The sequence below is a fragment of the Thermobia domestica genome, chromosome 11 (genome assembly GCF_964235325.1).
Source record: "Thermobia domestica chromosome 11, izTheDome1.hap1.1, whole genome shotgun sequence".
In the NCBI taxonomy this organism is placed as follows: Eukaryota; Metazoa; Arthropoda; class Insecta; order Zygentoma; family Lepismatidae; genus Thermobia; species Thermobia domestica.
In genome coordinates, this window is record NC_137464.1 from 79,821,397 (window position 1) to 79,847,053 (window position 25,657).

A 25,657-nucleotide genomic window follows, 5' to 3' on the forward strand; every position below is an offset into this window, starting at 1 on the left:
ATGATTATTCGAGAGCTTATCGAAGGACTAAAAATCTCGTATGGGTCCGTGATAAGCATTTTAACTGCCGATTAAATGGGAAAAATGCTTCCTTCCTCACCACAAAAACGCGCCGTGCCACATCTTGCTTTTGATCCGCGAGTTTTTGGCCGAAAAATATTCCTGTTTGTCTACATTTGCTGTACTCTCCAAACATAGCCCATGCGACTTCTGGCTCTTCCCAAAAATTAAAACCGTGCTTAAAAGAAAACGTTTTGACACCATTCCTGACATTGAGAGGGCCACGACAGAGCAGCTGAACACCCTTTCAAAAGAAGCCTTCCAGAAATCTTCCAGTCATGGATTCAATGTTAGGATAAGTGCATTGCTAGCCAAGGACAATACTTTGAAGGAGATTAAATCAAATTCCATGTAGGCTTATTATTTTGTTTCTAATAAAATTATTCGCCGTATGTTTTGATCACATCCCGTATACCCCACAGTCGATAGTGCAAGCATGCATAAATATTTGAGTTGCAGTACTAAAATCATAAATAACAGAATGTATAAACGTGTACCGTACATATTAGTAATTTACTTTTGAGAATAGATATGATTTTTTAAAGAATGCTATTACAATACTAAGGCGCAAATAGTTATTTTATTTAAAAATTACTTTAAATCAGTTTACAACATAGAACAGGTAACGTGGAGAATAATAATAATAATAATAAAAGATAAAAACTAACAAACATCAAGAAATACTTTCATGATGTAAACGGGTTTCTTTAACAAAGTTAATAACTTGTTAGATATATTGTCATATCAGGCACGGTAAAACAAGGTATAAAATATCACATTAGTAATAAATAAAGTCACTCAAGGAAAATAAACACATTTAAACCTAAATATTAAAAAAACTAATTCATCTTCAGTCACCGTCATAAATAACTACTCTTTCATAACTTCCAAATAAATATTCTAAATGCCGAGTCAACAAAGCACGTAACTTCATTTTACAACATTTTAAATTATATACATTCGCCTGCGAAATTTCAGTTTTCTTATGTAAACCTAAATGGTACCTACTTACGCAGTTTACCATATCTAATGAAATTAGCAAATTTAATCTGTTACGTCGGTAGATAGAAACAGAATATGAGTTGTAAAATGGGATTTCACGGTTTAATAATAAAGGAAAACTTAGACACAGCACAAAGCAAAAACCCACCAAGATTTGTAGAACAAGAAAGCAGTGCATCATAGCGTAGTTATACTATTTCTCCGCTACGACTAAAGTGTCACATGAAACATTTCGCCTGAATTTCTCAGAATTCAGTCCATACTAACGAAGTTTACTTGCGTAGTACAAGAAAGAGGCACTTACAAACAAACACTGCGTTTGCGGAACAAGCAGTTCTTAGAGACTGGTTGCCTTGATAATTAAACGAACAGGTCGGCCGAGTCCCTCGAAGAGACTGCTGAAGGTGTTGGATGGACCTATACTACGGATCTGTTGAAATCGATACGCAGGGTGGGTACGGAGACACACCATGTATGATCAAAAGAACTTGGACGCCCACCAAAAATTGCAGTCGAATTTTGCTCATGGACCCATCTCATATAGTGACATCTAATACAAGGTTGAATCTTTTTTATAACAGCCTCCACTCTTGCAGGCATACTTGCAATTAGTTGGCGAAAGGTTTTCTGCGGAACGGAAGCTCATTTTTCAACGAAGGTGAGTACCGAGATGGTATGCTCTGGAACAAAAACGGCTTCCGAAACACCCCATAAGTTTCAATCGAGTTCAATTCAGGACTTCCAGCCAGCCAATTCCTTACCGGTGCGTCGTTGTTGTGAAATCACTCCTCAACAGACCATGCAGTATGATCTAATGCTTTCATATTGATATGCACAATACTCATTCTCCCAACTTATTTTCGATGGTAAGTAGCAAGTACGTGGTTAGAATGTCGTTGCAACCCTATACCGTGACATTATCATATAGAACAAGAGGCCCAAGTCTTTTGCACGGGAAATAACCACACACTAGCTCTCCCACTTCAAAATTTCACTGTAGGAACTACACATACCAATAGCTGCTGCTCACCAAGCATTCTCCAAGCTTCCATTTTTTCATCGGAACGCCACACTCGTGATCCATCCTTCCAACATCTTTTCACTGTTTCATAGCTAAATGGCATAGCTCCATACACAACGTGAGACGGTGAGTAGCGTTTATCGATGTTGTGTGCTTATGAGCGGCTACTTGACCATAGAAATGAAATTATTGTATCTTGCGAAAGTCGTTATGGTGGTAGAAGTTGATGCTGACACACGCTGGAATTGCTCGGAGATGGTCGTTTTTTCAAAATGACCCTCTTCCCAACGCTCGACGTCTATGAGATCAGCTTGGCTGCTTTTGGGTTGTGTAGATCTCGCCACGTTTCCATTTTATTATAATACCGGAAACAACTGACCTGGATGTTTAGGGGTGGGGGGCTGAAATCTTACCCACAGGTTTGTTATACCTGTGTCAGTCAATCACTTCATTATACTGGAAAACCATGAGCTCCACAAAACGGCCCATTTCGCTTTCTCGCGTTGTCTCGTTGCGATTCCGGACGTTATCAATATATTTCATGTGGTAGGTTACACCACTCTTTTTACCACGTAAAACACTTTCTTTGCCGGTGTGTCTGGATACCTTTCATCATACAGTATAGCTATTTTATTCAATTATATAATGCATTCTACATAGAGAACTTTGTACAAATCCATTCTCCTTTAGGTGCTGACGAGCACAATGTTAGCTATTGTTCACCACTTGGAGACTGACCTGCTTTCGAAAAGTCAGATTTTAGTAGCGAAGGAACTTTTTATCGGTGTGATACGAAAATCCCACGTAAAGATGGATATACACGTGATTCACTAATGGTAAATTGTTTCGCGTCATTTTCTGACAATCTACCAACGAACACAATCAGGCCCCAAGCCACTTTCACAGTGACGTTCACCTACACAGAAAAATTAATTTTCCAGTTGCAGTAAAAAGTTGCATTTGCTTTAAAATAGCAAGGTAGTAGAAGACACATTAATAAAACATCTAGATTTTATATTTAGACGCTTTTGCGAAAAATTATTTTATCGTGGCCCACAAAATCACCTGATGAAATCCTCCGCAACTTTTTTTTTTTTTTTTTTAAATCAGGTTTACATCACGTCTGATTCACAATCCTCTAACCAAATGATATAGCAGATGTTGTTCTAAACGACTGTGGATGCAGTCACTAAACAGATGCTGCAAAACGCATATGAAGAACACGGTTACAATATTGACATCTCCCGCGTCTGCAAGGAAGGACATTAAACTATTCCTAATTCTACAAAAACTTGCCGAGTTTTTGCATATAATGGATGACGTTTTTTCCTGCTATGTCTATGTAGTCAATGTGTATGGTCTCATGTTCCATTCCCAGTGAGAAGGCTTGCTTTGGAAATAAACTCGAGCAGTGGTTCGGATTTTACTTCAACCAGAAGGCCCTTTCATGTAGCCTTGGTGCTGAAAAAGGACAATCAAGTTCAACCAATCTACTTTTTTTAAAAAAAAAAAAAAATATGTATTGTCAGTAAACCTTGAAAGAAAATGTTATCCACGCGGTAATATATTTTCGAAGAATAAACAAAAATTTTGCAGGCGACTTGACAAACAAAAAATTATATATATATATATATATATATATATATATATATATATATATATATATATATAAAATTTTCTTTGAACACAAATCACTACTAATAGGAATATCACGGTGTTACTGCTAGATACCAAAATGGTTTTGAAAGTAATATTTTATGAATTAAATACGTGAATTGTACATCAAGAATTTGATGTGATTATTTAATTGTAGTATTACAAAGCTCATATTTATTGCATTAAAAATTGAATTATTTGAGCAATAATTTTTCCCATTTCTATACTATGAATAAGCCAACACCTTGTTCTAAAAACCTGTCTATCACGGCTTGTCTACAAACTTGTCTGTAGTTAATTAACCAACGATAATGATTTAAGATTTAAAAAAACAAAAAAAGGCAGAGAAAGCCGAACTATTCACTAAAAGCCTGAAATTAACAATATTACAGCATTATCACTATAGAGCTACGAGACAGTCAAGTATGTGGTAAAATTGACTTATGTGCATAATATATATAATTCTATAAAATAGATAGTATATGTACAGTAAAAAGTATAGAACGTTTTAAGAACACTATTTTTATGCTCTAATTACTATTTTATATTTATATTCTATTATTATAGGAGTATTCAATACTGTTAAATGCATAGTACTTCCAGCATGAAAAATTTACAGAAAAATATGTTGAAAATTTACTAAATACATTATAATAACAATTGTATATTTCTGCTACTAGAAGACCCTGACTTGAAAGTTAAGTATATTTGTAAGAGCTTATTTCAGGAAGCAATTATATACAGTCCGAGAAAACGTTAACGCATTCACTCTCTCATAACAAAGAATGAGATTTTTTTTTTTTAAATGAGCTTGCTTTGAAGAGTTATTTTATTTTACAAAAATTCCCTGCCTTTTCAGGAATGTGAGAACAAGGTATGACAATCTTACTAGAAGATGCAACAACTTGAGTACTGAAAAAGCTGAAAAACCCTGACATTAGATTTTTTGGCCTCAGGTTTTTAAGAAAGTAACTGTTAACACAATCACCTAAACTATGTTTCAACTTTCAAAGATATGTACCAGCGATAACATAGCTGACACAAAAATACTGCATACAAGTTACATACAAATTTGCGTTACTTTCCACTTTACCTTCTTCTAGAATATCTTCCGCCACTGTGCGGTCGTACGCAAGCCTACGTCTTTGAGGCATAAAAATACAAGAACTCATGCCTCATTACATCAAGTGCTTCAATATGAGCCGCAACTCGTGAAAAAGTAGCCTAAGAATATGTAATGTAAACTGTTTTACATAGTAAGAGTTGTGCCATTCTGTCTTTTACTTCACAGCTTACTGAAACCTAAAGAAAGAACTAAAATTCGTATGAATGTGAAACCCTATTTACAGTATATCAGGAAAGATAAAATACTGACTCTTTGTTATTAAATGTTATCTATACAACGGATATTAGATTAGTATATGTATATCATTAGTAAACAACTATTAAAAAAAAAATCAACATCTACCACAGATACCAGTTGAAATTACAATCGAAATATTTCTATATGAAAAATATTGATTATACACTAAAAATATTTCTATTAGTTATCTATTGTTATTCACATATTTAATTTAATAAAAAGAGCGTTATTGTCAGAGCGTTGTTATTGTCATTCATGGAAGACCATGTTCATGGTTAAACGAAACAGCTTATTGCAACATACAAACTATCAAAAATATTTTTCAGAAGTCGAAATATATATGGACAAATAAATAAATAATTTTCAAGAATCACCCGGTAAAATAGGCGTGTGCTGCGGTTATCAATACACTTATTTTGATCATAGTTTTCCAAATATCAATATTCGGATATTGGCAATTGGAATCTCCGTAACATATTACATGGATTATCAATATATAGGGATAGGACATTCCATATCCCTAAATCTTTACTGAAAATTACTAGACGCTACCGGAAGCTTAACTCATGATAAAATTCTCACATTCCCTAACAGTACTGGATTCCTTTCTGTGCCTACTAGACTTCGGCTCACAGATTGTCTTCAGCAATAAGCTCTTTCTTCTAGAAATCTATCATGCCACATGACATACTGTACTTAGTGAATACAAACGTAAATGATGATTTCTTTTGCCAGAATTTTATCGTTGGTGCATAGTATCGTGCAGAAGGTTGGGAATTACTTTTGAGAAAAATTATCTTTCTCCCTCTCTCTACTCTTGATGATACGCAGCCTTTGTTCATTGCAAACATCATGACATCGGTCTGAATTTACTAGGGAATCGCAAAAAAGATGGCAGAAAACCAGGTAAAATGTGTGTCCTCCATGCAAGTTACGTGAGTTATAGAAACACACAAAATACTGAGTACTTATTATTCTTATAGAGTATCTACTACCCTTGCAAACAACAAAGTATACGTTTCATAGGTAATTGTTTAATTCTTGCAATTGATCAGTTTGAACGTTAATCGCATTCACTAAATAAACTAACTAATTCTATGGCCTATGGAACCCGGAGGTTCAATGCCGCGTTCACTAAAGCTCTCCACTGACTTCTACCCTTAGCCAACTTCATCCATTTTCAATTTTATATTCCTATTTCTGCGTGACCCATCCTAATATCGTTCTTTCATCTGCGCTTAGGTCTTCCTAATGATCGTTTTCCGATTAGACTTTCAGTTAAGACTTTGAAAGCGTCCCTACTTCCTTCCATTCTGGCTACATGGCTTGCCTACCTGAGTCTCCTAGATTTGATGACCCTAACAATATTTGGTAAACAGTATAAATTATGTAGTTCCTCGTTATGAAGTTTCCGCCGTTCCCCATTCCTGTTCCTCTTGGGGTCTGAATATTCGTCTCAGGATCTTGTTCTCAAATACTTTCACTCTATGTTCTTTCCACAGAGTAAGCGACCATGTTTCGCAAACATTCTGTGTGGCTGCGAATCGCATTCACTTCAAGACAAAATTATATTTTGTATGCATTTTTTTCTTTTTTAAATATTCCTTTTGCAAAAATTGTGGAAGCATAAGGCCAACTGAAAACTAAATAAAACGCTCGATTTCAAAGTGACACTTCTATGTCAAGTTGCATCCCACTACTACTTTCGTTGCTATGAACATTTTGTTTGTCATTGGGTTACTTTCATGGAATTTATTTCTTTCGTGGCAGAGATTTTATTTTATGGTGTATTAATTAATTTCGAGGCATTGGATAAGTACACAGATAAGAAAGATCTTCCATATTTGACATTGTGGCCACCAATTTTAATTTTGGTTTTTCTGGTTGAATCCTGAACTCCTTATTGTTGCCGAATTCCTTTCTAGCAACTAAGGCCTCACCTTGAGAAATTTTGAATCTTGAACTGCCCTGTTCAGAAGTATTGATTCGAAAAACGAATGACAAGTTTTGCCATTACGCAATTATATTATTATTTTAGAAGGAAAAAAAAAAAAACCTTACATTCTTTTCGCATTACCACCACCAACCAAGCAGCACGGAATTCAAATTAGGTAAAGAACGAATTCGGTGAAGCAAATTTGTTGAAGTTGCTACCGGAAAGACACAAGAATATCCGTCTGCGTAAGTGCACATGAAGCAAAAAAAGTGTAAAATAAAAAAAGGAAAGATGAATTCAACATATCTCGGTTTCTAAAGAACATCAGCACAACTAGTTCTTACACGCGGGGAAAGCGAATTTAACGTGATCAACCAACTTTGAATTTTATATAGGAAACACTTGAATTTAATATAAACTTTGAATTTTGTAGTTATACACACACACACATAAAAGAAATTTAAGGCCCAAATAATGGTTTGACAAATCTGTCAGTCAGTGAACCAGATATAACTGGAAATAATTTACTGAAAGAGGACATCACAGTAAAAGCGAATTACAATAACGAAACATGAGAAGGAAATAACCAAAGCTCTAAATACCATTAAATAAACTAGTGTAACAGTTTTGGCAAGATAATATCGCCTTCATCAGCATAACATGTCTGATGAAGGCGATGTTACATTTCCGAAACTGTTGACAAGTATATTTAATATATTTAATATTTTGTTCAGTTTTGATTATATATGTTGACTATTTCCAAGGTTACGATGAACAATATACAACGGGAAGGAAGTCGATCAGGACCTACTTATTACAAAGGTACGAACTAGGCATTCCCCCTGCGAGGACAACCAAGAAGACCCAGACAACACCTCCGACCCCGGAACTTCTCGAGACAAACGCTTTTACAGTATACAGAAAATATGCTGTCAAAACAATTAGAATTACTTTACACATTTAAGATTTTTTTTTAAGTCTCCCACTATTTTGATTAGAATATTCTGGTGCGTATATGTGCTCAAAGATTCAATCTCCTATTCGAATTACAGAATACGCTCGATATATGGACAGCTTTTGTTTTAGGGTAAACCTAAGACACAAATCACGAAGTAAAAATGGGAATTGGTGCGAAACTTTTTTTTTCAACTGATCACGAGAAGAAAAATATGAAACTTCAGTTGCTAAAAAATGTTTATCACTAAAATTATATTAAGATATTTGTCTTTACCGTTTGAGCACATTTAAATTGCCTTCTTCCTTTGCGCAAAATGGCATTTATGTGAAAACTATTGTTGCTGTGGAAAATCGAGATTTAGAGTATTTCTATTAAATATTCACAATTACCAATTTCATAATCCTCGTGCTAAAAACGAACGTTAAAAATCTGCCAATCTATCAGCAAAGCAAGAGAAAATTAGAATGAAAAAGCGAATCTGAGTCAATAACAAGCCGCCTTTTTTTCTTCCTTTTCTTAACAAGAAATTAGTTTTATTTATTCTTCGAATTAAGGGAAATGAGTTGCCATTTTCATACTTTTTACATTATTTCTTACTTCCTAACTTCAGTAATTTCATCTCACCATAACAAGGCATACGTGAAGCTCAAATGTAAATTAACTTAAATTAGCTCCTTTCCAATATGTGAGTAAGTGCAACTAAATCTCAGTTTCTTCTTAAACCTGTGTTAGAAATGTGCTGAGTTCGTTATAGTTAAGTGTGCTCATAGAAACAGATTAAGCACAAGACAAAACTAAGTTCTCTTGTATTATCAGTTTATATGAAGTTAACATTGCACATGGATTATTATCTAGTACTGGTTACGACGAATTTCTTTGTATTCGGCGCGACAGTAAGTTCTTTAAAGAAATATCCATATACTGTATTTACAACAAACTTTCACATAACCCATGCAACCAAATTGTTGAGCAATTATTAGTCATTGAACACTTGCAGGTATATATTTTTTTTACGGAAATTATTTATTTTTTTAAAAAAATGTATATTTATAATGTTAACTCTATACGTCATTCCCCTTATCTTTAAATGTTCTTTTGATACAAGGTGATCGAAAAGTCACGAAACCCCATTTTTAATACATTGTAAAAGTGGAAGTTACATATGGAAAATAAGCTTTTAAACTACTTTCAGTACTATTATGCGCTTGGCAACACACCAAGCACCAGTCAGCTGAGAGTTCAATATGAGACGTGTTTAAGCAACAATCGTGTTCACGTAAAAACGAAGTTTTTATTATTATTAATAATAATAATAATAATAATAATAATAATAATAATAATAATAATAATAATAATAATAATAATTTATTCTTAAGACTGACTTCAAATCACAGTTCGACGCCAAACAGCAGATTTTTTTTTTCGCTGCTTTTCCAGATGCTAATGCACCCAACAAAATCACATATGTCGCTTAGTTAGTAGTTATTACGAAACTGCAGATGTTATTAACTAGAATCTAGTGTTTTATTCGAAAGGAACAAATTACTCAAAGTTTTAAAATTTCGATTTCAAAATGACTCAGTATATGTATCAAAATTCGAATTATGTGGCTTTTCGATCACACTGTAGAAAGTAAGAAGAATCACATGAAACATCAAAAATTTGCATAGGCTCTTCTCATAATCTGTGTTTAAACTATTAATCATAATAAATCGTTTTGTACAGTGTTATTGAAATATAGCCAGACGCCAATAAGACAAAGTATCACTAAAACATTATTGATAAAATGAAAATATGTAAGGACATCAAGTACCGTAAGGACTGAATTAAACCTCTTCAATTTGACATAAATGCGTTAATACTGTCCTTTCCATATATTGAACTCTATGAGAATAAATTAATAAAATTTTATTTTGACCAACTTCCAATGAGTGTAGGTGGATGAAACTATATGCGTTTCAATACTACATAACTACGTATCAATACATGGTACAGATTTAAGGCCCACTGATAACTCGCTCTGTTGTTAGTGTGAATGTCTAATCAGTGAGAACGTGGAGACAATGAAATACAGAGCTGTAATCAGAAGTTTTTTTTTTTTTTTTTCTCTTCCTGAAAGGCAACATACCGCTACATATTTTGAAGCTGATGGCTATGATGTGGGGTTTAGTGACTCCATTCTGTAATATACAGAGTGTGATCAGAAGTCTGGATTGGATTGAATATTTTACAAACTGCGTATGGGTTGGATCTGAGATCAAATGGCATCGATACTGGGGAAGGGGAACGTTATGATGTGGTTATGGCCATCGTCCGCCATCTTGAATTTAGCTTCGTTATTTCAAATGGTAACATGGTTATGTGATATATCAAATGACACAAGAAATCGAACAGTTCTTTGAAGTTTAACTGTAACGGCGGTGCATTTACGATTGATTTTGTGGTAGGGTTCGGGAACACAACCACCACATCCATCATTACGGAGAACATCTGTGAATCACAAAAGTAACAAACACCATGACAGAATATAATTCACATGGCCGTTGTTCTCTTCTAAGCAGTTCTCCGTGCCATTTGCATATGTTTTATGTTCCACTTGCATATTTTCAGAAGTTGAAAAGTCCGATACTGAAATATTATGGCGTACAGAGAAATCAAATGGCTTAGAAATATCGTTTTCATTTACTGAGACAAATGGAGCATCAAACCATCTTACAATTTGTAAGTGTGCTAAGGCAGCAGGCATCGTCTTGTGAATTTTTATTCGGAGCACTCCGTTCAAAATTAATTTCTACACGAGTCTGGATTGAAGTGGTATGCAAACAAATTTCATCTCCTAAAAATATTACTTTGCAGCAAGCTATTGACATTGCTTCGGCTGTACAACAAACAGAAGTACAATTAACTCGTAAAAATGCTAATGTTACCGAAATCATGTCAACTTGTATGTAGTTAGAAATAAATGCTTCGTATTGGAAAGGAAACCATTCACCCAATCTTCTTGAAGTTACAAGCGTAAAACATCGAATCACCGTCGAACAAGCATCATCTGTTGTAGGTTCAAAATAATCTTACTGTAGCTATCAATGTAAACCAATTATGGGTAAAGTTAAGTGTAGGTGGTATCAGAAAGTGCATGAAAAGGAAAGTGTCCTGCTTATGGAAAATGCTGTTTCCATAAATGTTCATTCAAGAAGCATTTTGCACAGACGTATGCACAAAGTGAGGTTATGGAAGAGAGACAACACCAAATGGCTACACTGTGTAAAGAAACCTATAATCACCCTGAAGCTTCTTGTAATGCTACAACACCTAGCCAAGAAAGGATATAACATATGTTTGAATTTGACTTACTGGGAGAATGAAATAGAATTCAACCTAATACCAAGATGGAAAGTTCACCTAACTGAAATGATAAATGATCAGGTCTTACTATTATAAAGAAACAGAAAAACGAAATAGAGAAGCATCTTAAATATGTCAGGAAGGGAAAAGACAAGAATAGCAAGAAGGAACGATACAAAATAGTTCCTTGATCAACATTATAAAAGAGAACTAAGCATTTTCACTACAATGACATATAGGGTACAGGTTCTGAGAAACCTAATTAACTTAGCACAAAGGGGCTAGAATAAGACATTTTCCAAATAAATTCCTCTGTAACAGTACCGGAAGGAACAGCTTGGTGAGACACAGGTCACAAAGATTTAAAAACACTGAAACAGGGAAACTTAATATTATAGTTATGCTGACTCGCAAAATGAAGAAGATAGATTGCACAAGAGTAGCTGCAATCGAAGAAGAAAAATTAAAAAAAAAAAAAAAAAGACACTAAAGGTTTATAATTAAATATTTACGCCTACAATATTTTCTGGCAGAGGGAGGGGGCACATGGAACATGTTACGTGGCAGAAAGTGCTACGTTTTAAAAGTTGCGTACATCTTGTTTGAACGTAGTTTTCTTTAAACTGTTTTCATATAGATGATCTGCTGTTGATCAGTATTTGTATTGTTAATATGGAATAAAAGTTATATTTGGAAGAAATAGGTATAGTTTAGGGTTTTTGAGTTTATCGGATGCAGTTGACAGCAAGCGGCTTTTATGAATAACTATACAATAGAATAAATGGTAGAAGTGAATTAATTATAACTGATATTAATTTGAACTGTTGTAGAGTAAGAAAACTGCACAGCTAGTTTCTGTTTATGTTTTACTGGGGGCAGTTTTAGTTACTACCATGTGTATAGATGCAAAGTAATGACTTGTAGAGCGTTGGTGACACGGAATCTGATTTTAGCACGTGAGATTCCAAGATGTTAACTTGTGAAGAGAGGATAGAGCTCATTTTTTATGTCTGGAGGACGCAGTTCGACAGTAATAGCAGTTAACTTCAAGTGGAACATCCTAATCGAGAGCCGGTGACAGACGGAGCCATGAGAAAACTTACTCAAATTTCATGCAACTGAAAATGTGGAAGATTTACCTCGAACTAGAAGACCACGAAATCACATCCGAACACATCAACAGCCGTATTGGGTGAGATAGTTGAGATGAAAGTGTTATCGATATATGCTGTTATCGAATGAATATTGTGTTAATGTCAAAAGCGTCCAAAGAATTTTGCACAGAGAAAGATGGCCCCCTTACAAATTACAGCTTCAATAAAAATTGTCCGAGGATGACTGATTTTGACCAATGAATAAAGTTTTGCGAGTGGACGCTGGAGCAGATAGCACAAGATCCACTATTATCATACACTTGTTGTTAGTGATGAAGCAAACTTATGTTACAGCCGAAGTAAACAGATAATGTTCGGTACTGTGCTAACAATCCAAGTTGGGCAGATGCAACAAAGACAGGAGGTGCACGCAAAGTAATGCTGTGGTGCGGTAATATGCGGTGAGAATTTCATTCGGCCTATCTTCATTGATGAGACCCTGGTGGCTGCAACATTTCCAGATATGCTGGAAAACACTGTTACATCACTTTTATTAATTAAAAATGATACATTCCCAGAATATTGGCAACAGGATAGCGCACCACCGAATTATGTTGGCAATGTTGTCACTGACGTAAGGTGCACAACCATTGAGTTAAACGTTTGCGGAAGCGCTTAGAAGAGAATGGCTGCTACTTGGAAAATGTTCTATGATACTATTTGTCTGTCGTTTTTGTTGTCCAGACAACCTCTCTGGTGATGAATTTGCTTGTTGTATGACACATATTCCTTCTTTTCGGAACACCCAGTAGAATCCAAACTCTACTTTTAAATCATTCGTAAGTGCACCACCTAAATAGTATAGTTCGTGGTTGTCCTAAAACGAACTATACTATTTGATTTCTCGTAGACAGTACGTGTTACTTAATATGACCATGCTGTCATTTGAAATAAAGTTGACGGACGACAATCGTAACCACGTCATAACGTTTTCCCCTCACCCTAAAATATTGAAGTCATTTGACTTCAGATTCAGCAACCCATATGTAGTTTGAGAAATATTCAGCCCGGTCCAGACTTTTGGCCGCCACATACTGTATAGTCAGAATTGGTGACAGACATGACGAGACACCTGTAGAAACAGACCCTATTCTCGGTTAAATTCACACGGAGCTTTCAAAAACTAGCCAACAGGCTCAAGATTGGCAAAAACACTCAACAGAAAAATCAAGAAAACCTTACAAACAAATCAAAACAAATCCGAACAGTTACGTTACTGATACATGTTTATTTTCCATCAGAAACTACCAAACAATCGAAGGAGGATTTCCCGCTGTCCCACAACGGAGAGTTTAGCCCTATGCTAGCAAGGTAGTGTTCAGAACTTCTGATGCTGGTAAGGTAATATTCATCTTCTGCTATCACAGCACAGCAGTATTGTACTTAATAAATTTTCTGGCGTGAAGTATCACCGAACTGCCCATTCTGTTGCTAAAAGAATTGTCTTATTCCTGAAGAAATCACAATAAGCTATGAAGAACTAACCGTATGTGTGGTATGTTCAGATACCTGGATGATATAAAACAATCACAACTCTACAATTATAACCAGAACAATTCTTAGCACAACTTCTATATTGTAGCAGTAACCGCACGCGCATCCTACGAAATTGTTTCAATCGATTACTCTCCTGGCCAATTCCATCTGATTTCGACCTCAATCCTTTCCTGAAGTAATTCTTGAATATTTGGTACTTTATATACAATACTCTCAGTGCTGAAGTGTTGGGTTTGGGTTGTATGTGATGTGTACCCAGGGTTAAGAAAACGTACGCAGAAGTTCGTAACTGAGTTGTAGCTATGGAGAAAGGGACTGATTATTCTAGCACATTAGGTGTTCCTCCACCCACTGCAAACGGTTAAGAACACACCTTCATTCAACTCCTTATATCTCAATCAGATAAAGTCATATTCAAGATGAATCGATGCATAATTTTTACATTTCATGTTGTCTCCCAAGGAACTAGACATAAACCACATTCAACAAAAACAATACCAGTGAAAACCACCCTCTTGTCATGGAAATGGTGAGCACGAAAGAAAACTAATTTGCATACTTTCGACGAAAATACTTTCAAAATATTCATCTTTGGCAATAAATGTTATAAACAATCAACCTCTCTTCTATTTTCTCCCATGTAGAGTTTTTCCATTAAAAGTTTAAACAAATCGAACCATTAAATTCCATGGATCCAAATCAGTGTACTTGCGTCCGCTTGGATTAATTCTCAATCAACTTCATGACAACTAAACATTGATTACGTCATGGAGTTGCAATTTACAGATCGACACTTATAGTTTCCGAACTGAGCTCCGTGGAGCAACCCTTAGTGTTTCAAGAAGAGAATGAATGAATGAAATTCTATAAATATAAGTGCTCCGTGGCGAATATCTCTTCTGAAAGATGCTCCTAGATAAACAAGTTTGGAAACCCCTACTCAACACAATTTTACTATTTTTTTTTTCTTCCCGGTGAAGCTTCTGAATAATTTATCATAACAAAAGCACGATGAAAATTTGTTTACTCAACAGAAGACATCATATTGCCGATTCATAAAGTACGTTCGTTTTGATCTTACTAGAAAATTACTAGAAACTTCCTCGATACAACGTCCGCCGCAGACTGACAATGATACATGATCTTAATTATTATTATTATTATTATTATTATTATTATTTTATCAGATTGATACTTGCCAAGAAAACATACGTAGTGCAACATATCATATCCCAAAAAATTAATAAAGCTTTATAATTTGAGACAATATGCTACAGTAAGCTCTTGATCCTTTTTCTTTGACGACTAGAAAGTACAATATTTCGACGAGATTACCACAATTAAATAATAGTTACTACTAGCACTCCATTCTACTTTGTAATACAAATACTTATTTTCCTATTTCTAGAATACGGATATTTTAATTATTAATTAATAAAAATGGAACGCACAGGCTTCTGTTCTAGATAACTACATTAAGTGTATGGAACATATGATAGTAATACCTTAGCCATTTCGTTATCATATAGTGATTAAAATTGCACTTCAATAGGCCAATGAGTACACCCTATCGCCGATATAAGAACACTATATTAGTTACGGAAAAATTGTCTTAAACTTGAAAAGTGTATATATATATATATATATATATATATATATATATATATATATATATATATATATATATATATATATATATATATATATATATATAACTTTTTTTTCTTTCAGATTAGAGTAACATACTGTACTATATAAACCTTTTTTGCCGAAGTTCTTGTCTTCAGAGACTTGCTAGTAGTATTGTTGATCTTATGCTACAAACATTTTTATTATTATTATTTTACAAAATGTGTTAACTTATTAGCGACAAAATGTGTGTCGCTTTATATTTACTAATGCACTATTATTCAAGATTTAAACTAACTTGAATAATAGTAGCGAAAAATGCCTTTAAAACTGTGATATCCTTTAATTTGTATTCAAAAACTTTATACATTTTATATTGGTGTTATTTATCATCAACAATTGAAAATGATAAAACCTTCTTTGTTTTTGTCAAAGATATTTTGATCTATGAAATTCTATATTGAACTATTTACAAAATATCAACCAGTTTAATATATATACACTTGGTAGCAAAATACATCTTCCTATAGATATTTCATTTAAGTTTGTTATTTTCTACAAATCTAAGATTAGAAACATAAAACTGTACCTTTATCTTTCGGAAGAATTCGATTTCCTGGAATTAATCACATCATAATATTGTCTTTTACAATTGCACTCTCAGTTACATTCCAACATAATTAACTCATTCACTTTCTACAGTCTCGCAAATTTTAATTAACAGAAAGTAATCTTACAAATTTTACTGATCAACAAAGAAATTAAGTACAAAATATGATATAATATGACCTAAATATATAACATCTAAAGAAGTTTATATTACGAAGCAACGCAACTGTCATTAATTATATCGCATTCAAATGCATTCGGTGTTAATCTCGACTAATTCTTTTCTAGGCCTCTACCACGGCTGAAGTTCAAATACTAAATTATTCACATTACTCTCTTAGTATAACTAATAATACTGAATGTTCAGGTACCAAGTAATATCGTACATCAACGATTTAAAAAAGAAACCTAGGATAATCAGGATGTGTTACTATACAGGAATTTTCATCCTCTTAAACAAGTATATGAAGTCTGGATGTTTACCTGCACATAAAGAAAAGCATGTACTCAAATGATACAAAATTCTTTTTAAAAGAACTTCTTTCTTGACAATATTGAATGAAAATACTTTTTTTTTTTCCACTTTCTTATTTAAAATTTAACTACAGATTCCATGGAAGGATTCTGCAATATTAGCATAAAGTAGAAGTAACTCTAGTGCGTGGTCTCCTATTCCATACCTGGTAGGAGTCTATATGGTTTCATCCTATGGTAAATGGTAGACTCACGTCACACATAGATCTATCATACTCATGGTAAATCTTCTGTGAATTACACGAAATTACTTTGTTATATTTAGAAGTTTGCCTCAGAAACATGCAGAATCTGTTAAACTGTTTTACTAGATTTCTGATAGATAAAATTCATAAAATGAACAAATATCAATATCAAAGTTTGAATTTTTTTTTCCTTGGTTGGTTAACCGATCGTAATACAATACTTAAAATAAACAAAATACGACTGCATTGGCACCTTCAAAATTTACGATCAACTGAAAAAATATATTTTACACTTAAAGTGTATTCATATTTTTCTTACTAATCCATTTTTCATTAAGAACTGTAATAAACCCAAAATTCATTTATCTTACATGCTAAATACAGATATAGCTTTAAACACAACTTTAAATATAAATTACAATAAATTCAGTACAACAACAAAACATGACATATTTCGATTCCTTTAAGAATGACAACATGTTTTGGAAAATGTTTACGAATGAGTGCGAAACACCCAGAAAATAAAGTTTCATATACGTCTACGCTGGCTAACACAAAAATAAAAAATTATTCCCGCACCAGTTTTAAAAAAGTCAGTGTACATATTAAAAGTTTCACATATTTGAGATTTAGTATTCTTTATTTTGTAAAATACGTCTGAAGTCGCGGAATCAGTAATACCTTAACACTGTATCTTTACAAATAAATAAATAAATAAATAAATGGAATTGCGTCAGATCAACTTAAGTTACGAGTTCTTCTTGATTAAATTAATCTATGATATTTCACTTGAAATATCAGAGATGGATAAAATGGGTGTCACTTATGAACTAAGCGGACAACTAAAGTATGATCCTCTGTTATAACGAGATTTTGTTATTCAGACTAATTTTTTCCTAGGTTGCCTATTTTTTATATTTTCATTATAATATTTCTACACATATAAATACATATGTAGAAATACGTAACGCCATTTTGATTGTTATGCTGAGGGGAATTGCACTCACGAATCGTGTCTCTAAATATTGCTTTATTTCTTTTCCATGATTTCCTTATTTTCTGGATGTGTTTCGTGATCTAACAATTCTACTACCTACAAATAGTAGTATTCAGTGCATTCACACGAGCACTGAAGTTGTTTTATATTTTATTTATTTATTTTTTTTTCAAAATATAAACGCCAAGAACTGTAATCTAGAAAACCATTTACAATTCACATCATTTTTTAAGTAAAAAATACTGAGACATCAGCGTGAATTATTTTTACATAAGGAAAAGATACATACAATTAGTACATGCTAACCAACCCATGTCTTACTTCACAATCAATATTCACCTTAGAAGAAAGAAGAAAAGATTAAGATCCAGCTCTTACCTTCTCAGTCTTACAAAATCCATATAGCTGTAAAGAGAGATACAAATAACGACACATAAAATATGATCCATCTAAAATAATTTTAAAAAGAACATTAAAAATATGTTAGTCAACAGCAACCTAACTGCACCACATTCTCTGTTTAGTCACCACAACCATCCCTGTTATTTGTTAATAGTATTAAGTAAACTTATTTGATAGTGCAATACGCTGTATCATTACAGTCACTGGTGAAGTGAATTGATCATTTCCTCACCAGGGGTCTCCTCATGTCATCTATTAACGTTCATGTCGTAGAATATCTGTAGAGCTTCCCACTGCTTGGATCGTAGAAGGATGTGAGGGCGTCGGTTCTTAATACATTCCACTGCTTGCTCTGGGCTCCAACCATTTTTCTGCAAAAAATAATTTTAGAAGTAAAATGCCATAAATCAACTAAAATAACATGTCCAATGTACCTATGTAAAGAACACATCCGATCGTGCGACCTGGATAAATTTCTAATTTCGCTTTTTAGTTTCCGGTGTAAGCACACGAGAGTTTATAGTTTCACTCCACGTGTATGTATGTGATACCTTATTTCTCAGAAACTACTGACTGGATCTAAATCAAATTTGGTGGGCAAGTAGCCCATCGTCTAAAGAACAAAGATCGCTCTATTTGGTGGTCGGGCTTGGCTCGGCCCGGCTTGTATGTGGTACTTGGTGTCTCGGTAGCTACTGACCAGATCTGAAAGAAATTTGGACGGCAAGTAGCCTATCGTCTAAGGAATAAAATAGTATGCCAATAGTGAAAGTGTACAGGCTTCAATACATTTACAATTTTGCTTTTCATATTAATTTGAGGATGTTGAATCCAATAGAACTATTTCTAAACTTATCTACATCCACTGGGCCATAAAAAAAATGACCTTAAGTTTGGGGTCTTTGAAGTGCTACTTATTAGAAATGTATACAAGCGTAGATGTTTTTACTAGTGACATAAGCGGTACTTCGAAGACTCCAGTTCTGAAGTCATTTGTCTCGTGACGCCATGGACTGATAAGGTCAAAAATGAAATGGGAGGAAACGGGAGAACCCGAGAAAACCCACGCACACGGTGTTTGCCCACCACAAAGTTTCACCTGGCGCGAGCTGGGATCGAACCAAGGACTCCATGCACCAGAGGTGAACGCTCTATCACTGAGCAAGTTCTAAAATAGTTCTACTGGAGTAAAAGTAACCAATATATCGATGCGTCAATAACAATGTCTATTTAGACCCGTTTGGAACCATAACTAAAATTAAGCAGAAAAGATCCGAGAAAATTAAAAGCAAAAGAAACACGAGCACACCGATTTCACAAGGAGCATCAATTCGTTAACATCTTAACGGGTAACGGTGATTTACGTCCGTTCGATACTCCACACGTTAATTCTCGAACGAAAGCGAATTTTTGAATTCCATTTTCTGCAATAAGTAGGTAGAGCAATTATCTCGGTAGAGTTCGTCAATGGAGGCAACCAGTTAACACTTTCACTCGTAACGATGGACTTTAACGGAAGCCATGCATATTACACATTGCGCCGTTAGATGGCACGAAACCTCCTCTAACATCTAATAGACGATGTTTACACTTCAAGTGCGTGATTCCTTCTAATTTATTGTAAAGACTGAATTCACCTAAGCATTCATTTCTTTGCCCTGTACGGATACGTTTCAACAAATTGTCACCTTCAATACGAAACTTCTAAGCATTTTTTCAAACCTTACTTTGTAGATTCATACTATTAGTTACATGCCTGCACTTGTGAAGTGCAGTCACTCTCTGTACTTCATTTGCACATCAATATTTAAATAAGCAATTTTGCTTATCAATATTTAAGTTAGGATCAAGATAATTCCTTATATTTGTATTAATTTCTTATATAACATTTTGATTAAATTTAAATACAAGCTCAGTTACGCGCGTATATGTAAATTATATAGTTCTTGGGATAAGTACTTTGAATTACTGGGAAGAGATGACTCGATTTAGATATGGTAATATTAATCAAACTGATGATTAAAAAAAAAAATGCTATACTATTTCAAGCCATTGCCTTCGCCACCCACGACGAATCGTGTGGAGCGTTTTCCTATTTGCAGGACAGTTAGGTGAGAGAATACCAAACCTTTGTATGTGTAATAAATACCATAAAGAAGGGAAGGTGAGTTAGTGGTGGTTTCATCGATTGAACTTGAAGGTTATTTGGTCTCCAATTCCGGGGGGACACCACTCAAGAATTCTATATTCCAATTGCGCTTTCAGTAATTCGTGGAGTGGAGTACATAGTGGAAATAACATACCATTAAACAGTCCAGTAAAAGTAGAACCTTTAGTACAACAACGTTTTAAAATTAGTTTCGATGGAGAGAATGAACATACTCAGGAGCTTCACAAGTGTATCATGTAACCTAAAGTGATCAAAACTAAAACAAGTTTTATTATTATTTTCTGTTTTCCATGGCCTGTGACTAACAATACCGTCATATACTGTTTTAGAATGAAGGAAGAAGTCTAAATGAAGTGAGATGAATTTGTGGTGTGTATTCGTCTGATGAACACAGTATAGGACAGTTTGGTTGCTGATACAGAAGCGCCCGGAGTTAATTTCTGCATAAACGTTAACCAGGACAGAACTAACCAGAAGTACGTAGTTTCCATACAGTTTGTGTACGTATGGATAACAGGGCTGAAGACATCTACTAGTCAGATTATTTCGTCCGACCACGGGAACTTCTGATTATAAGATCGTCAATTCTACAAGAGAACACACTTCACAGGCGTAGAGAAGATTCGAAGTAACTGTAATGGTGCTGAGCATAATGAAGAGAATTGTTGTATACTGCTTATCATCGGAGATCGTCCTCTAAAACATTTGTAAGCGATTTATCAAAAACGAATATCCAATTATCACGAATACCACACGTAGGAGGGTATTTTTTTTTCTTGTATACTAGTGTGTTCTAAATTCAGTACGTATAAGGAAATAATCCTGGTAGTTTTATCTAGTAATATGAAAGTAGTCAACTTGTGTACAGTGGGAATTTATAGTAATGTATTGTTCCAGTGTGACGTTAATGTGGTGTTATTTCTTCATCAATATATTGGAAATTTTATTTTTATTTTTTACTGGAATGTTTGGCCTTATGATGTCTCTTTTTATCGAGTTGGTAAGTACACTTACCGATGCCTGCTCTATACCCGTGTCTTTTATTTCAGGAACGAGTTCATGAGGGTTTTCCTTGTTTTCTCGTATGCTAACTCACTTCCTACCCTGGAGCAATAAGAAGAGAAATATATTGAATCCACTGGTACTGTACAGATAGCTACAGTAAGAAGGACGTATATACACATACTTTGATTATAATATTGCACCTATTTGATATTAAGGGGAATTAGAGTAAATTAGTTTCTTTATTTGTATTTTCTTTTCTTTTTCTGAATTGCACTCACCCCTACCTTCTTACACAGACCTCTAACAGTAGCTATTTGTAAAAGAAATAGGTTATAGGTGCTGTAAGTACCAGGCTCTGAGCACAGTCTAGATAATAGACTCATATATATATATATATATATATATATATATATATATATATATATATATATATATATATATATATATATATCATTCTACGTGGGAGAAGTCGTAGGTACACAACTCCATCCCGTTCTCCACCTAAGATTTTGACACCCTAGCTAGTGGTCTTTCACAACCTTTGGCACTTAGCTTGATAGCTTTAGGTGACTAGGTACTGCTGCTTGGCCTTTCACACACTGTAGAAAAATTATTATACTAGATACTTTATTGACTTTAAATTCAACCTTGGATTCGTTCTTCCTGTTGGTCTACTGGCCTTTGGTGCATAAGTCCCGGCTTCGATTCCCGATGAAGAGCCTTAAAATTTTAACGCATTGTGGTAGTTTGGATTCCACTTTCACTGTAGATCTACGTTTCATATAGCCTTGGTGCTGAAAAAGTATGCTAAACTACATTTAATCTTAAATTTATTTTAAAAGAACAATTCGAAGGAACAATTAGAATTAGAATTAATTTATTTTAAAAGAACAAGGAAAAGAACAATTAGAATTAACGTACTTCACAATCTCCACATTATTTTACTTCCATATTTTACCTTTGGTTCGAACTTGGGAATGAAGAGTCAGTTTCTTGAAAATCTGCGTCCATAAATATAAACGCCCGAGCTCAATTACATATGATTTTGACAGATACTAAAAACTCTGCACTCACAACACCTTTGTCATTTATTGTTGAACACTTTGTAATCTCTTTTGTAACTGTAACACATTTTCATGATTGAATTATTTGAATTAGGGTAAATTATCGGCTCTTTGAAACAATGGAAATTTCTTGCTTCTCTGGTTGCAAATTTTATCTTGAAAAGAAATCGAAACTAACAACAAAATATATTACATAAACGGATCAAGTTTTGTAATCTTAGGCTTTGTCATATTGCACGGTTACACCGACAAAAATCCGGGTGTATATAAACATTATGTCTTATCTGTGAGTGAATCAGAGAACATAAAAATGAACATTAAAAAAGCGATAATCGATTTTGCAGAAATCGTACAAAAAAAAAAAAAAAAAAAAAAAAAGACAAAGATGATCTTTAAAATAATTAAATATTTATGAGCAAAAAAAGAAAAAAACTATAATTCTCATCTTCATATTTAATTAGGATTAATGAAGTAGCTTGATATGGATACTTAACAAGGAGGGATCATATTTACTAACATGTAATAAATTCCCCTGGAAACGTAGATGGGTGATGATTGGTTCGTTTGTTGATTTTGAGTTTAGCGTCTCATTCGACACTTAGATTTACAGCTTAATCACATGAGCTCTTACCAAGAATCGAATCGGATCTCCCATGCCGCATTACAATGCAAATCTATGAGAATCAAAAATGAATTTAGAAACTTAATAAAGAATTACCAAAATCATTCTGTAACGAAATCTGTGCAAAAATCTTTCATAGAATCAAACTGTACAATATTTTTTCTAACGACATCAAAAAAATGCTGCAAACAAGTTAAAGGTTAGAAAATTCAATTGCATCATGATGTAGTTACTTTTTTGAAAGAGATGAAAAACTAGTAAAATACGTCCCGCCATCCCCCCACCTATCTTCACCTATTATATTTTTTCAGGAATGGGATGGACACCGTACATATTTTTTGGAAGTAGGGAGACGGCGTCCCCCCGCACTTTTAACCCTGGTTACAATTAACAGCTGGACAAAACTCAAGTCGATGAACTCAATATTCGAAGAAACTATGAAAGATCAAGGCAGAAAGCACACGAAAATAGCAAGAAATATATGGCAAATAAGAAATTTTACAGTTTTTAAAATCTTACCGGTATTAATATTGAATTATTTGAATTATATTCAGCTCTTTGTTTAGAACAAACAAATAATATATGGTACTATACGTGAGTCCAGGTTACTTTATATTCATGGTAGGAACTCGTGGGGTTCGGATCTCACGTTCAGCTGCAGGTCCATACAGCTGCATATAGCCTCCCTGCTAAAAGGGACCCTAAACTCTAATCTAATCAAACTTTTATGTGAGTACTCTGGATTCAAATAGATATATCCAAAATTATAATTTTTACTCTTAACTTATACGAGGTCATTATTAAAAAAATCAACCCGTAAAACCACCAAACCATAAAACCTTTTTTAAAGTTGCTTTCAATATGTGAACTAGTATTAAAAGTGTAAACTGCTTAAGTTAGCTAGTTTCGAGAAGTATTAGAATTTAATGAATTCTTTAGAATGGCTTTAGCTTTCTCCATCCAATTGTTTCTATAGAAAAAGGAGAATAGTGGTTCAGCTGTAGAGTTGCTTACTTCCGGTGAGAAGGGTCTGTGGTTCGACCCCACACAATGTGACTGTTATATTAGAGTTTAGAATACCTTTCAGCAGAGGGGCTATATGAGCCGTGAATCTATAGCTTAACATGGAATCAGAATAACATGAGCTCCCACCGCGAATCGACCCGGGTTCCTCCGCAAACGGCGAGTACGCTAACCATATTCCCATGAGGAAGCTCTATCTTTGTGGAGTCTTTGGAATATCCAATTTCCTCCCAATATTCTATCCTACAAACTTTATCGATCACTTACATATAATGTTCGTCTTTTTCAATCTTTAGAGGCATATACGTAAGATAAATCTTGTCAACCTTAAAGTTGTTCTAAGTAATATTAAGTTATCCAATAATTACCATCATTAAATAGCATCCAACTAACGTCGCACTTCTCGTTCGTCCAGCTTTACAATGAACATACACGCTTCCACCGAACTGGCGAAATTTGTTGATAAAATTCACACCCTTTTTCAGTTTTTCTTGGCAAGGAGTTTCGAATATATCTGTCGTACTAAGTTGCAAAAATTCTACTCCGTGCTGTTTCCAATCCTGAAATAAAATAACATGAAACTTTAGAGAGCTATTTACTACATTTAACTACAACCAAACTCGATTTTCCGAATACAAATGTTGATAAATTCATTTACAAAATCCAATGACATCAAAGTTTAATAGCACCAGTGAAGCAACAAAGCTTTTCTTTTTAAAGATAGGATGAAAAACAATCCTCTTGTCTCTAATTTAGCCCTATGTAGGTGGTATAATTCTCAAGTCTCAAAGAACGTACTATGTTGCACTTTTAAAAATAATTTTTTTGAAAACAAATATATCTTTTGCATTGAAATAAATTCACCCCTTGTCTCTAATCTTAACTCCAAAGAACAGAAGTAATTCTCAAATTCAGAAATAAAATATACGTTATAAGAGAATCCAATGATTTTTACGAAATTTATCGAGAAGCATAAGTTTTGAGATGGAGTAAATAGGCTTCCTTATGCTTGATCGATTTCACACTAACTAATGGGAATGAGTAATAGATTTCCACAGAAATCTGTACCAAACTGCATCAAAATTTAATAATTTTCACGAAAGTTACCGTGAAAACTTGTTTTATCATAAATTAATTGGAAGGGGGGTTCAATTATCCAACTATTCTTGATAGATTATAGCCCCAAACAACAGGCTTACTTCCTAAACGTCAAAGAAAGCACATACCGACTTTTATTAAAATACTATTATGGACCAACTTGTCAGCGTCTTGCATTGGAAGACCTTGCCTTCCAGACAAGAATGCACTTCCTTATTGAGTTTAAGCAGTCTTTCATCGATGTCAACTTGATTCAGAAAGTGTTATTCACCTTGATGCAGAGAGTGTTGACAATGCCAGCCGACAGCATGAATATATGGATATTAA

General features: G+C 34.1%; 1 protein-coding gene across 1 annotated transcript in view; it reads right to left on the minus strand.

Moving 5' to 3' along the window:
- PTPMT1 (protein tyrosine phosphatase, mitochondrial 1) overlaps window positions 1-25,657 on the minus strand; it is a 75,822-nt gene that overhangs the window by 14,037 nt on the left and 36,128 nt on the right. Inside the window, exons 3-4 of the mRNA XM_081730672.1 lie at window positions 24,601-24,792; window positions 18,581-18,719 (exon numbers count right to left, since the gene is read on the minus strand). Coding sequence (XP_081586798.1) covers window positions 18,597-18,719; window positions 24,601-24,792 — 315 coding nt within the window. The 3' untranslated portion in view covers window positions 18,581-18,596. The remainder of the gene's footprint in view (window positions 1-18,580; window positions 18,720-24,600; window positions 24,793-25,657) is intronic.